This window comes from Phaethon aethereus (assembly GCF_964289735.1).
Source record: "Phaethon aethereus genome assembly, chromosome: 6".
Lineage (NCBI taxonomy): Eukaryota > Metazoa > Chordata > Aves > Phaethontiformes > Phaethontidae > Phaethon > Phaethon aethereus.
The window spans coordinates 40,767,847-40,782,883 of NC_138580.1; the positions used below are offsets into that span (position 1 = coordinate 40,767,847).

The 15,037-nt window shown below is 49.1% G+C and overlaps 1 protein-coding gene across 3 annotated transcripts in view; it reads left to right on the forward strand.

Moving 5' to 3' along the window:
• Positions 1–6,834: 6,834 nt before the first annotated feature.
• COL6A3 (collagen type VI alpha 3 chain) overlaps positions 6,835–15,037 on the forward strand; it is a 55,570-nt gene continuing 47,367 nt past the window's right edge. For 2 of the 3 annotated variants that reach the window (XM_082001762.1, XM_082001761.1), the window contains exons 1-2: positions 6,835–7,064; positions 12,553–13,155. In XM_082001762.1, coding sequence (XP_081857888.1) covers positions 6,977–7,064; positions 12,553–13,155 — 691 coding nt within the window. In that variant the 5' untranslated portion in view covers positions 6,835–6,976. Of the gene's footprint in view, positions 7,065–8,086; positions 8,693–12,552; positions 13,156–15,037 lie in introns of all 3 variants that reach the window. The other variant, XM_082001760.1, reaches the window with a different exon arrangement.

Consider the following 15,037-nt stretch of genomic DNA (forward strand, 5'->3'; position numbering starts at 1 on the left):
CAGTTCCCTTTCCGGTTTTTCAAACGCCTTTGTGATTTTCCAATCAAATGCATTAACTTTCCCCGATTTCAGGGTGAGCTAAGCCAGCCCCCGCTGTATTCCCACATGTCAAGGAGTGGAAAAAAAAGACATGTTCCTATCCTCACTTTTGCTACGTGCTCGTCTGGGAACAGGGGAGGAGGGAAGGGAACATCTTATTCCTTCCATCAGTGCAAACTGGGCTCACTCACAAATCTTGCCAGCCTTGGACCGCGTTCTCCCAGCCCGGAGGCATTTGATTTGCAGCGCGGGGATGAACTTGCCCCCGCGCCGGGCGTGCAGAGCAGCGGGGCTGGCTGCCGGTGGCATGGCATGCCTGCTGGCCACCGTGAATCACCGCCAGCCTCGCCGCTCTGCGTGCCCATCACTTTTTCCACCTTTTTAAGTGATCAGAGTTCCACATTAAGGAGGCGATTTGTCTGGGTGGAGAGGCACTGGGAGGCTTCGGTTACTATACATAAAGAGTCATTGATCTTTCAGGGAGTTTCCTCTTTCTTTTTTAGCAAATACTCCCTTTTCCTCTTATTAACTACTCTATTTTAGTCTCAGTCTTCAGATGAAGAAAACAACCAGATTTTAAGCCAACAGCATGCTTCTAAGAACAGAAGCGACTATGCGATTCATATTAAATGCTAGCACCCAGGGAACTTGCCTGGGTAGGATATAAATGCAACGCAGCTCCGCTGTTTTGCCGAATGCTGGTTTTCAAAGCCAGAGCTAGGGTGGTTTGCAAAAGCAGGAAGATTTTCCACCCTTTTAGGCTTGTTTGCTTTTAATGCTCGGGTCTAAGCTTTGTAGGAAGAAATGGTTTCAGCAGCAGCCCTCAGCCCAACAGCCCTCGCCTTCCCAGTGCCATCAGTGCCAGACGGCAGCGACATGAATGGGAACCCTTTAAAAGAGCTGGTGCAAATTGAAACAGCTCCACTCAACTCCTCAGAGCCAAGAATAAATTCAGAACCTGCCCCATGCAGCTCATCCCGAGTCTCCAGAAATAGCCTTGCTTCTCTGGAGGCTGTGTGGCCAGGTGATATTTGAGGCCATATGATGAAGAGGTGGCCAGGTGCCTAGAGGCTTGGGAGGCTTATGTCCCTTTTCAAAGGTGACTGAAGCTATTTCACAGGGAAAAAAATCAGGGCATTTGGCCTCCTAGGTGTCCAAATGACTGCTGGGAGTGGCTTTTGGCTAACGTTCTCCTCAGCTCAGAGCTCTTACCAGCGCAGAGAAATTTAAGGGTGGGGATTCATCCAGCTGAGAGAGGAGCATGCCTCACCTCCAGAAGGCAATCTGTGCCACCTCAGCTCCACGCTGGGATTTTGGGAGCTGCCTCTCCTCCCTTGCTTGCTCCACAGCCACAGGTGGGCGTGCATCCCACTGCCGGGGCTGCAAATAGTTGCTCTGGGTGGCCAATGTCCGCTTTCAAGCTGCTGGCAAAACTCCCTGCAGTCCTGTGGCTTCACCGCTGCCTCCCAGGGACGCACACGCAGCGGAGAGCGGCCAAGCCAAGGGGATTTCAGGCTCGGCGGTTCGGTTGGGAAACAGGGCTATGGAGCACGGAGAGATCCCCACAAAGCAAATGCAGATGAAGGCAGAGGCTCCTTAGTTTTGGTCCCGTCATCGCCACGGAGCAGATTTTTGGAAGGGTCTGACGATGCTCACAGCACCATCGCCTGCACCATCTGTAGGACAACGCTTTGCCCTCCTTCCGGTCCTGCCTTACCCCCTTGCAGGAGAGCTGTTAGGACCCGGGTGCAAGTCTAGGTCTTTCTCCCTGTACAAGACGACCCAGCCCACGTGCACGAGGGGACGTAGGGTTGTGATCGCTTTGCAGGCTTCTATTCAAGGTATTTTTGGGCTGGAGAGGAAAATCGGACCACACTGTGGTCTAGGGCAGCGCGGGGTCCCGAAGGTCCCTGGCTGCGCCAGCTAGCAAAGCTGCACAGGCTGCCCAAGGCCAAGCCCAAAAACGGGCCGTTTGTCCCCAAAATGAGCACGCAGCCGTGGCTCCGTCAGCCTCGCTCGCTTCGGGCCCTCCCAAAACAGCTGCTCCCCTCCCCGCGACAGCAATGCCGTCACGGGGCAGGGATAGCTGATGGGAACGGGTTTCACAAATAAATCACTTTTTTTTTTCCCCCCGATTTCCTGGTTATCGCACCCCAAGAGTCAGTCCTGCCCCGCGCGGTCCTTTAGCCCTCGGCTAAAGGGACACAGCAAGCAAGTGCAGAACGCGGGTACAGAAACCCCCTCCGACAGCTCGAGCTGTGCCGTCCGACTGCTCTCTCGCAGCCCAGGGCAACAGATAGCATCGGCGCCCGAAGCGCTGCCCGGCTGGGAGTTGAGATTTAAGAGGTATTTCGCAATAATATGAATTATTCCCTCTACCTGCCGTCGCACCCACCCATTGCCACGCACGACACGCGTCACATCGCCGTTCACACCAACGCCATAGATACTTCCCCTCCCTCTCAAAGCCAGCCAGCCCAGCCGAGAGGCATATGTCATGAATCAAAGTGATATGTAACAGCTGTAGCATTTTTTTTCCCCCCTGCCTTTTATGTTTCGCTTTTTTTAAATCTACTCATCCGCTTCGCACGTTTACAGATTTTTATTTTAACTACGCTCTAGTGAAAGAGCACACACGCAAGCAAACGATTGCTTAGAAAGCGAATTTGAAACATCCACTCAAAAGAGGTTATGTAAAAATGCCAAACTTAATGCACAGGGAAGTATGCAATAAGCAAAAAAATAGCTGCTGGGGAAAATATTTAAGGAAATCACTTCATCGCATTAGCGGGAGAAACGATTGCCTTTTGAGAGCATTATTAGTAACAGATGTATATCTTCTGATGAAATGGAGAACATCCTTAACAGGTCATCACACACTATATAAACTCTAGACAAACATAAAAACTTCAGATTACTGAAGACTACATGAGTTAATCTTTTAGCACATGAATTATTAAGAGACTGGCTACCTAGGTTTTGGTGCTAATTCTTCACGGTTCAGGAAAACACCTTCCTTTTCTAAAAGCACTCAGCGGTCAGATGTTTCGGTGCTTTTTCTCGGCTTGCCCTGCTAATACCAAAAGCTCCATCAGAGCTCCCACCCCCCAGGAGCACAAGGAACTCTTCATTAAAAAAACAGGATGAAACTACCTTATTGGAAATAACAATAATCCAGGAGAATAAAGTTGAAAAGCAGATAGTTGCCATAATCACAAATTAATTAACACAAGCTCACATTCCCATTTTTATCCTCTACCCCCTGCAAGCTGGTGCCATCTCCAGCTTGCGACCAGCGGTAGTTCAGGACACAAAGCAAGAGCACGTTGAGCAAAACTTGTTGTGCCTCAACAAGGCCGGCCAAGCAAGAAGTACCTCCAAACACCCAAACAACAACAACAACAAAAAATTCACATAATTTACTGTCTTAAACCCACTTCTCCCGCTGAGTCAGAGACTTGCTGTTGGCACAGTCAACCCAGATCTAAGCAGAGTTTTGGTTCAAACCCCCTAAAAACCCTCTCAAGAAGCACATTACCTCTACGAAAAAAGCCACTGGCCTTGCTGCTGCTGCTTCTGCTTCTTCTTCTTCACCAGGGCTACCCCCTACAGGAAGGTCCTCTCTTCACCCACCCCTTCCTGCAAGCACCCAACTCCTCCTCCTCTACTAACAAGAGTACCATGGAGGGGAGGATATAACGGAAAACCCTGATTGGGAACACCTGTGCTTAAATGCTCCTCTTCTCCATGAATTAGTCTCTAAGAGGCATCAACCACCTCTTCCTCCAAGGCTTTGCTGCCTCTCTCCTTCTAGTAACTAGTATCAGTCCTCGTCGTTTTAGGACGGCTTTGAGGAAGCGCGACGCTAAAACTCATCTCTTGTTGATGAACAAGTCCCCCTGCTTTCACGTAATTAAGAATACCACGATGGGGGTCACAGAGGAAGCTGGAAATTGATCTGGAGGCTTCCTAAAGGCTAAAATGGAAAAGAAGGTGACTAAAAGGAACAGCCCACTTATTATTGCTTGAAAAACGTGTTATATTTCCCAGCTGACCAGGGCAAATAAGCCAAACCCGAGACTGAGTGTAGTTTTAACACATTGGGATATCCAAGTTTATTTCGTGGTGCCCTGAGCGCTGACTCATGACTTCCAGCCGTTTTGAGTTCGCCAAGATGGAGGTACAGAAAATACAGCTGGTGGTTTCTTTGCCACGAGGTTCTTAGTCCAAAACATGACCCAATGGGACATAACAGAGGTGGGCTCAGCCCCAACAATCCCCCAGGCTCCTTGTTTGAACATGGTCAAGGCAGTTCTTCAAGGGCTTTCCGGCCAAAGCGTCCCGAAAGGTGTAGATGTCAATCCACCATTGAGTCTGGAAATCCCATTCGACGTAAAGCCCCGTTGCCCGCCGCTGCGGGAGGGTCACGGCGGGTGTTGTGGACAGGGAAGGTTTCACAGCACCGGGGAGATTTGCTTTTCCCTTCTGCTGCGTTCCACGGCCGCAAACAGCCCCGCAAGGTTCTCGGCAGCCACTCAATGTTAAAACCAAAAAACCTCCAAATCTTTGCTTTGCTCCTGTTGTTTATTACTTGGCAAGACGTTAATTTTCACTGATTTATCTTGATGCTCTCTTCACCCCCAGCTGATGCGACTGCAGAAGGATAGGATGCCACCAGCTAATAAACAGGATGATAATAGAACTTCCTGCATTTTGGAAGGGAAATACTAGCACTTTTACGGCATACATTATTTTAACAGCCCGTTTTTCCGTGGCATGCCTTTTATTTCACGTTTTTCACTCCTTGCTCCCAGCACTTTTACTCCCAACGGATGCTGCAAGGGAAGCCTGTCCCAAAAACCTGGCGGCCCTTTCATAAACCTCTTCTGCCCAGAGCGGAGATACCCGGGTGGGGTTGGAAGGGTGGTGGGATGGGTGGTTGTCGCGAGCACGGTGCGTTTTGCAAACCTCAGCTCTGGGACCTTTCTGTATCCGCGTGCCGAGGGGAGGAAGCCCACGGTAGCGCCCACGGTGGCACCCACGGAGAAGCAGAGCCCAGCTTTCCCCTCCTCGTGTGCTCTTCGGGTGTACCTAGGTTTTCCGGGAGCCAGCTGTAAATCGGAGACACAGTCCGGCAGAGCAGGTCCGCTCCTGCTGGAGCCACTGGGAGGCTTGGCTTGGGCTCCGATAGCTGGGAGGATGGAGGGGTGCCAGCTAACGAGGACGGCTTTTCAGTCATCTTGTGAACGATAGCGATACCTCTATAAATCGAGGAGTTGCCCACAACAGGGAAGGCTTGTCACACCTCCATTAATACGGCGCGCTAGCTGCTGGCTCTGGGCGCCTATTTAAATGCCTCTCCACCTGGAGTTGTTTATTATTATTATTATTATTATTATTATTATTATTATTATTATTATTATCATCCAGAAATGTGGGGGGAAAGGCAAGGGCTAGCTGTTGCCTGAGTCATGCTCTATGGCATCCATAAATTCCCCACGGAGCACCTGGAAGAGCGAATGCTGCAAACCTCTTCCTCCGTGGAGGACCAGACCCCAACCCAGCAGTGACATGCAGGGAGCCAGTGGAAGTGTCAGGATCACACTGAGTTTCGGGAAACAAGATGGACGTTGACCTCTCCTTTCCACTTAGATAGCCCTGAGGAGTGTCTCTTCAGTGGAAGAGGGATCTGCTCTTCAGATGTTTATTTTGGAATTTTCCCTAACTCCTGGCATCTGGTTCGGTTTCCAGGTGCCATCAGTGGCCATCTGTGGTGGCCGTGGTGTGTTGTGGTGGCCAGCTACCATGGCTTTCCTCAAGGAGGGGGTTAGTCTTCCCACGAGCCCCCTTAGGCTCTTGTATTGGTCACAACTCTCTGGACTGATGGAGTTGGCAAGGATGGTAATGAAAAAATTGACTTTCTTACCATGACCCAGTGAATAGCTTGATGTATTTGACTCACTTTTGGCTCCTTTGAGTAATTGAGCTCCTTTTGGGGAATGAGAAGTATTAAATCACTGCATTCCCTTTGGGGAGGATATTTTCTCGGTTAAGCAAGCCTTGCTGGTTTCTGCTCTGTAGGCTTGGAGAATTAAGGTTAAATAATAAATTGACTGTTTCTATGACAACAGATACACAGCTTTCCTGAAGGAGACTTTGTTTCAGAAGACTTGCCAGGTGGATCACAGATAAGAAACTTCCATAAATTATAGTTTTGGCTTCAACACGTAAAATATTATTCTTGGTGCCTTTCCAAAATGTGATCAGCCGGCGCAGGCTATTTCACCGCCGGAGCTGCGAGCTTGGGGGATTCTGAGGGCTTTTTGCCATGCAGCCAGATCATGCGGCTCACTTGGGTCTGGAATAATTAAATTTCCATTTGTACGTTTGGGACAGCTGAAAAGGTGAGCTGAGGCAAAGAGGGACGTTCAGGCCGATTATTATTCTGGCATGCGTGAAAACTAAAATAAGGGTAATAGCACGAGAGAACGTGTCGGCCAAGACATTTCAGCTGGTCACCCATGGGCAAGGAGGACAGAGGAGAGGCCGTCATATGTTTTGAGGGTCGTTTTTTGACTTTGGTAGAAACCTAGGCTGACTGCTTTCCTATCTATTAGGTATTACACGGGGCAGCACCGGCAAGAAGCAAGCCGTCTAAGTCCACAGGGGTGATTAAATGCCAATTATGTTGGTGATGATTCCTCTTCCAAAGAAACTCTTGCTACAGAGCAGAACCTGTCTAGCACTAAAGTAACTTTTTTCCTGCCAAAGTGCCACCAAAGCATCACAAAACCACGTGGTTTGACTTTTCCTATCTTGTGTCTCACCAATGCCTGGCCGGCACTGCCGCCGTTTCTCACTCTCCTTCTCTTTCTCTCTCAGGTCTCACATTGGGTGCTTTGAAACGAAGAGAATAAAAGGAAAACTCGGATAAAAGATGAGGAAACACCGACATTTGCCCTTCGCGGCAATGCTTTGCCTCCTGCTTTCCGGCTTTTGCTCGGTTCACGCCCAGCAGCAAGCAGGTAAAACCCAACGCCTTCGCCCGATTTCGCCGTGCCGCCGGTTCGCACCGAGACATTGGCAGCGTTTGGTTTTTAACACGCATGTCGCCGGTACACTGTGGTTCACCTTCTGCCCCGCAGCTCCCACTCGGCCGAGGGTCCTCGCGGACCCGGCAGGCGCGGTGCCTCCCCGAGCGCGTCGCTGGCCGGTGGCGTAGGATGCTCTGCGGGGGACGGGCGTGCGGGGCGCGCACCCGGGGTGGCCCCGAGTGGGTTTCCTTCTGGGCAGAGCTGTTTTGCCCGCCTTGCATGTGTAGGAGGGTGCTTTGCAGAGAGAAGAGCGCTGCCACCGACCTGCAGAAAGGCTGTTTGGGGTTTGGGGTTTGGTGGGTTTTTTTGGTTTTGTTTTTTTTTTATTTTTTCTCCTAAGGGGAGGCACTGGTGTCTGTGGGAGCGGAGCTGGTGTCACAGGGTGGGGTGTTAGCGGCCAGGGAAAACTTTGGAAAACTTCGGCCAGCGCCTGGGCTGCTTACATCGAGCAGCTCTTGCTCCCTCGCGCACCGCCGCGGAGCCAGCGAAGCCCCGAGCCGGCAAAAAAAACCACGCAGGAGACCGCGGGCAGCCTGAAGCGAGCCCAAATTCACACGTGAAGCCGCCGGTGTCCTCGTCTGGCTCAGGGCTTGGCGTCCAAACCCGTGCGGCGAGGGGCTGGGAGTGGAGAAAAACTCCCTCCTTGGGAAGGGGAGGTCGCATGCTGTCCCCTCCTGTCCCGCAACGCCGGCCACGTCGGGGCACGGATGGCTGCCTGGTTTTCCCCCAGTGCTTCTCGTTTTGCTGCGGGCGCTAAGGGGAAGCTGAGCTTCACTTTCACCATGCGAGAGAGGCTGTCGGTCGTTTGGGTGAGGAGGAGGAGGAGGAGGAGGAAGAGGAGGAGGAGGAGGAGGAGGAGGAGGAGGAGGAAGAGGAGGAGGAAGAGGAGGAGGAGGAGGCATGCTTTGTGCTGACCGATAGAAAATCCTAAACCCCCATCTGTTTTTTTAAAGCTGCCGTGGCTGATATAATATTTCTAGTGGATTCCTCCTGGAGCATTGGGAAGGAACATTTCCAACTCGTTCGAGAGTTTCTGTATGATGTTGTAAAAGCTTTAGATGTGGGAGGAAATGATTTTCACTTTGCCCTGGTCCAGTTCAGCGGAAACCCCCACACAGAGTTCCAGTTAAATACGTACCCCTCTACCCGAGACGTCCTGTCCCATATTGCCAACATGCCTTACGTGGGGGGAGGCACCAAGACTGGAAAAGGATTAGAGTACCTAATCGAGAACCACCTCACTAAAGCTGCTGGAAGCAGAGCCAGTGAAGGCGTCCCCCAGGTTATTGTAGTGTTAACGGACGGACGATCCCAGGATGATGTGGCTCTGCCATCATCTGTCCTTAAATCGGCCCGTGTAAACATGTTTGCGGTCGGCGTGCAGGATGCAGTGGAAGGGGAGTTAAAGGAAATAGCGAGCGAACCCTTCGACACGCACCTTTTCAACCTAGAGAATTTTACTGCTCTCCACGGCATAGTTGGAGACTTAGTGGCGAGTGTCCGTTCATCCATGACTCCAGAAAAGGCTGGGGCCAAAGGACTGGTTAAAGACATCACAGGTAATGGTTGTCCGCTGGTGGCTCCCATCAGCATGGTACCTGCTGGCGTTGCGCTGTTTTAAAGCCTTCGTAGGGGCGAGACTGAGATGGACGTTCAGAGGTTTAAAAACAAAGGTTTGAAGCGCGTGGCCCCGTGTTTGCAGCTATCGAGCGTGCCGTTGTCTGCAGACCCAGCTGACGCTCCTGCCAGAGCTGCCGGGAGGTAGCGCAGGAGCCCTGGGATGGACAGCGGTCGGTTGTGGCCACCCTTTTGCGCCCACGGCACGGAAATGCGGGCGTAGGCAGCTTTGCAGAGTTATTAAATTGCCCCATCCTATCCACTCCCGAGGCAGGGAAATAGGGGATGAACACACCAGCCATGATGGCGACTCTTTGAGGCCCTGACTGAGAAGGGTCTTGAGACCAAGAAGGTCGCTGCTGGCTGTGGAGACGCCATGGGGGATGTCCTCTTGCAGCTAGCGGGTGAGACGGGCAACGTGCTGCTCCAGGAAGTCACGTTCTTGGCCGAAGACGGCAAAAGCGGTTCGGTGGAGAACTTCTCCGCTGAAACCCCGTCCCTGAGCTGGCCCTTAGCCTCTCTCCTCATCCGCCTGGAGAAGGTGTGTGGTTGGAGAGTCCCTTTTTGCGGTGCCACGCACATGCCTTCTTTACAAGCCGATGGTTTCCACCCGCCGGGGTGCTGGACCCTTCCCGTAGCAGAAACCTCTCGGCAATCTACGTTGGCTTCGACGGATCTGTGCTGACCGCAAGCCGGGGACCCAATTTGCCTGGAAAAAGATAAGAGTCTTCCTCCATCCCTCCTCTGTTTATGAAATTCCAGTGAGGAAAGGGCCTTCCTAGCAGCTTTGTTGTGTTTCAAAACAGAAGTCCCAGAGATCAAACCTTTCTTTTTATTCCTGAGACTCCATCTGAAGGTCAATAGCTTGTGGGGTGATGTAAGGCAACAGCAGTGTAATGAGGCAGCGTAACATTAATCCCCCCGTGTTGTCTTGCCTGATTAACCCTCACGCCAGCCCCACTGGGTGCTCTCCATCACTGCATGACACCGAGCGACACCAAAAGGCTGTGCTCACATGTGTTTTTATTCTGCAAAGTGCTTGACAGGGCAAATATCCAGATCACGTGAAAGCCACAGGGAAGGAAAGCAGCTGCCCCAGCAAGATGACACAGAGTTCGCTAATTCTAAGACAAAAATGTCGATATACGTGCAAAATGAATCGTATATCCCACCTGCTGACAGCGCTGCAGTGGCTGTTCGGCATCTTCACCGTGAAGGACCACAGTGCTTCCCTGTTGAGATCAATAGAGAAATTGGTCTTTGGTGGCTGGCTGTCCTCCGGGGCACGCTGGCGGGTAACCCCGTCGCATATCAACATCTAGAGTCACAGACGCTTCTTTAAAAGCTTTGAAGGCAAATTCCTACTTTATGTATATCGTGCATTTCCAAGTTCGTTTCTACTCAAAGATATTTTTTGCAAGCATTTCCTTCCCCCGGTAACAGAAGCTTAAGCTAATCCTACTATTGTACTTTTGCCCATATAACTTGCACGGGCGATCTACAGAGCATCATTAAACAGGGGAGAAGATGTTACAGGTCCTAAACATGGCATGACAACAGTGTGCAAAGCATGGTACAAATAATTGTTGGCGTAAGAGTTTAAGAAGCCATTTATTCAGCTTATAACTCCATGTAGCGTTAAAATGCGTAAAAATGCCATGGATGTTATGCTAGAAATGAGCCCTAATAGACAGCAGAAATGTAAAAAAACCCCAGTCGCACAGTATTTCCAGTACAGAGTCCCAAAGCTGTTGCTCTGTGGCAGTCCCCAGAGCTGACCAGCGTAAGTATGAGGGTCAGCCCCCAGTGTGCCCTGATGTACCTGTTAAATCTGAGCTGTCTGTCTCATCTGACCCTCCTTGCTTAGTTGTGTAACAAGCATGCTTTTATTTGTTCTCCAGCACCAGCTTGTTCCATAAATGCGCACTGAAGTATAAGGTTTTTGTACAGTGATGACAAATTATCCAACGCATCCGTTTGATATCTGTTTTCCTTCCTGTGGGAGCGACCCGTGCGGCCGTGCTGACGCCCATTGGCGTCTGAAATCCCGTTCCTCAAAAAGATGTCCAGGGTATCGAAAGCAGCGCTGGGTACAACGGCTTTGAGATCGCCCTTTCATTTACATGATGAAGTAGAACGTGTACATTCCAATTGAAAATGGCACAGTAAAGACAACTCTAAGTACCCCTAATTTGCAACTCAATAATGGAAAAACGGAAAAATCCCGAAGCCCTTTGCAAGACTGAACCACGTTTGCGTTCTCCAAGCCAACGCTGGCCATTGAGTTGGCCCAGGGAAGCGCTGATGCCCTGGAGACCTTTTCCTTTGTCGCCGGAATTGCGGCATTACTCGAATCTCTTGGCAGCATTGCGATGTATGAAAATATTTACTAGAAAAACAGCTAAAAAGGAAAAAAAAGAAAAAAAATTATTCACATTGCTGGTTAATAGCAAAGACCGCAGGTTTATCCCTGGCCTTGCTAAACTACATACCAGTTTTGCTACTGGTTTCAACTTCGGCTTTCAAAAGCTGAGAGCTGGGTGGGATTTCCAAATGTTGTTTGTCATTCATTTGCAAGTAGTCTGAAATTTGATTTCTTAACAAGATTGGCGAGCAATAGCATGGAAACGTTTGAGCATGCCTTGGGGTCTTCTTCCCCCCTCTTTTTGCATGCATACAGCTCTTGGTGATGTTGATGGTAAAATGAGTTGAGCAAAAGGAGTAAGAGCAGACACCAGGGCATTTTGGGTCTGCTTTGGTAAGTCTCACAGCAAAAATGCTTCCCCCCCCAACAACCATGTTCATGCTGTATAAAAGTTTTGTTCGGTGTGTGTATATTATCCTCAGCAGATGCGTGTGAGCGTCTGGGTACGGTCACAACAAATAGAGTTGGATAATTGTGTCATGACTGATTTCATCACCCTGTTTTAACCTGATTCTGCATTCCTTGATTGAATATCCAGAGTCCATACGAAAAATACAGGCCAGACACCTCGATCGATAATCGGTACATCTTTGTGCAAAATAATTAATGCAAGAAAATACTTGCGTGGCACGGGTTGACTTGCTGGGTCAGCTTGCTGGACAAATACCGTCGCCTGTATGCTGGACGGCTGGTGAAAGAGTTACGGAGCAAGAATAATAACCAAAACCTTTTCAATTGTTTCTAACGAATGCATCTCAAACAATAATCATTCGTGGTGGGAGAAGCCAATATATTCAGCCACTGTTTTTAACCAGCAAAAGAGCAGAATTGCAACAGAGAGGCTGAAACTTTCCGTGTATCCAGTAAATGGTGGCTTTTTCTTTTTTTTCAAAAAAAAAAAAAGCAAAAGGAGGCTGCAATGAGGAAAACTCCCTACAAAGATTACCATCCTCATCCGCTATCTTCAGAGTTGAATTGCCACCACAATCCACCTTTTTCTTTTGGCTCTGGCTAAGTACTGGGACAGTACCTGCCACTGGTGGAATGGATCTAGATTCCCCCAAATTATGTTTTGCCGAGTTTTCCCCTCACATGCCAATCATGCTGACCCCCGTGTAACTGCAGCCAGCAGCTCAAGTTGTGTCCGCTCGAGCCGTCTCTCGATGGGCAGCGGACGCTACTGGGATGGGGCTGGGAGCTCGTATTCAATCAGAATGCAGAACTAAGAGGCAAATATCACCTCCTCAGTGAACATGTGTTTTGTTTGCTCATTTTCGTGTTTCTTACTGGTTTTCCAAGAAACATGTCAGAACACTGTACAACCGCATGTAATCACTCATTTTAATGCTTTCACCTTTTGCATTTCTTTTTTTAAAGCTCAAGAGTCCGCTGACCTTATTTTCCTTATTGACGGATCAAACAACATCGGAAGTGTCAATTTTCAAGCCATACGTGATTTCCTTGTAAATTTGATTGAAAGCCTCAGAGTTGGAGCTCAGCAAATACACATTGGGGTGGTGCAGTATAGTGATCAACCCAGAACCGAGTTCGCTTTGAACAGCTACTCCACAAAAGCGGATGTTCTGGATGCCGTGAAGGCACTTAGCTTCCGCGGTGGCGAGGAAGCGAACACCGGTGCGGCACTGGAGTTTGTGGTGGAGAACCTCTTCACCCAGGCGGGAGGCAGCAGGATAGAGGAAGCGGTGCCTCAGATTTTAGTGCTGATAAGTGGTGGAGAGTCTAGTGATGATATCCGAGAGGGCTTGTTAGCGGTGAAGCAAGCTAGTATATTTTCATTTAGCATTGGGGTCCTGAATGCTGACAGTGCAGAGCTGCAGCAGATTGCTACCGATGGAAGCTTCGCATTTACTGCCCTGGATATCCGTAACGTTGATGCTCTTCGAGAATTATTACTGCCCAACATTGTTGGAGTGGCCCAAAGACTCATTTTGTTAGAGGCCCCAACCATTGTGACCGAAGGTATGTATGCCTTTCTAGACTGTTGCGTTTCGATGAATCGATGAATGAATGAGCTTTTGCACACTTTAAAAACTTCTTTTTTTTTTTTAATTTAAATTTCTATTTTTGCAATGCAGCTCTCTGGTCTGGTTATGGAGAAACAATGGGAAAGACACCTAGTCCTGCAGCTAATGTGCAGAAACTCATTTGCCCAATGGTTTCTCTTTTGAAAACCATGAGGTTTTGTGTCAATAACTGGCCCGGCATGGAGTTTTAGAGGACACGAGCAGAGTACAAAAAAGCTCATAGAATCTTTATCAGGGTATCTAAGCACCCCGGGGGTTAATACTGCAGCACGTTCAGTTCTGAAAACATTTACGTCACGTAGACTTACATTATGTCAGTTGAAAGTGTCGCGAGAAGGAAATTTGACTGGGGACGCTAAGAGGGATGTTAAATGGATCCTTATTTCACAGAGCTGAGGTTACCAGCTTGCTAAAACAGTAAAATTCCGCAATTCATTGAAACTGTGCACTATCCTTGGGAAATGGGTGAAATTCCTGTGGTGTTGAACTTAGAAGCAAACCAGCCCTTAGTTCCTCTGAAGTGAAATGCCGACCTTGCTAACATATATTTCCCTTCAATCCGTAAGCTGAGAAAGTTCACAGCTTTCCATGAGGCCATGTAGGTGTCAATAGTCCACTTAGGTCACTTTGTCACTCTTAAGTCCCCCTCGACATTATTTCTGGCCTAGCTTTAGCTTGGGTGCGGTAGAATAATGAGTATCTGGTTTTATGGAGCAAGTAGGCGATTAAGAGTTTTTCGGCCTATGGTTTTATGACTAAGTTAAATTTACTGATAGAGAGGCTTTACGGAAGACACAATAAGTCGTATTTCAGAGGCCCCTGGAAAGGGCCAGGCTGGAGCTGCTGCACTCAATTACCAGGATGCTTAATGCAAACAATACTTTTGGGATCCAAGAGCCAGTCTGGAGTTCTGTACATACTGTTCAACTCATGATCCATGTTGACATACAAAACTGCATCCCAGATGTCTTCGCTGATCTATGTCTAAACATGATTGCTATCCTGTGGCTCAAATCAAAGGGAGGAATTTGCCTAAAAGATCATTTTATGACCTTGCCTTGATCGTCCCAGGAAAGAACATAAAGAACTTTTTGCTTGTAGCACCCTGTGAGAACCATATTTAGCTAAATAAACCGAAGTCTGCCTGTCTAGCTAAAATGTGCGTGCCAGGACCCACGCAAGCCCATGGAAAACCTCTCTTTCTGCCCCACTGTTTGAATGGCAAGATTAAAAATGCTGGTACATTTGGTTTCATCTGCACTTGCATATTTTTCACTTAAAATGACAGCTCATTTGTAGAAGGTACTACAGTAGCATCCGCCTGAGCAATTACATATTGGTGGATATGCTAAGTGGAGAAGTGGGTATTTTCAAAGGAGCTTTAGGGAATTTCCTTTGCCGAGCGTCCATGGAAATTGATTTTGACCGGTCTGCTTGCTTCAGTTCGGTGCCTCGGAAGTCTGCAGCATAACGCACTGGTCTGGGAGACACGCCGCAGCCCGAAAGGGATGCCGAACCCATTGATAGGCCAAGCATTCCTGTGAAATACCGAAGGCACCTTGCTTGACTTTAGCTCTCCGGCTGTACGCTAGTCCTCCTGGGAGGAATGGATGTCTGAAGGTGCCTCTCTGCCTCCCTTCTCCCTTCTCCTTTAGCTGCTGGGGGAGCCTGGATGATTAAATTAGATGAGGTGATTCACCAAAGATAGCCGAGATGGTGATGAAGAGGGAGCTATGCAGGGCTGACACTCTCCAACATCCCCAACTTTTAGAGCCAAAGATATAATGCTTTGATCCCGAATCCTTCCAAATTCCCGG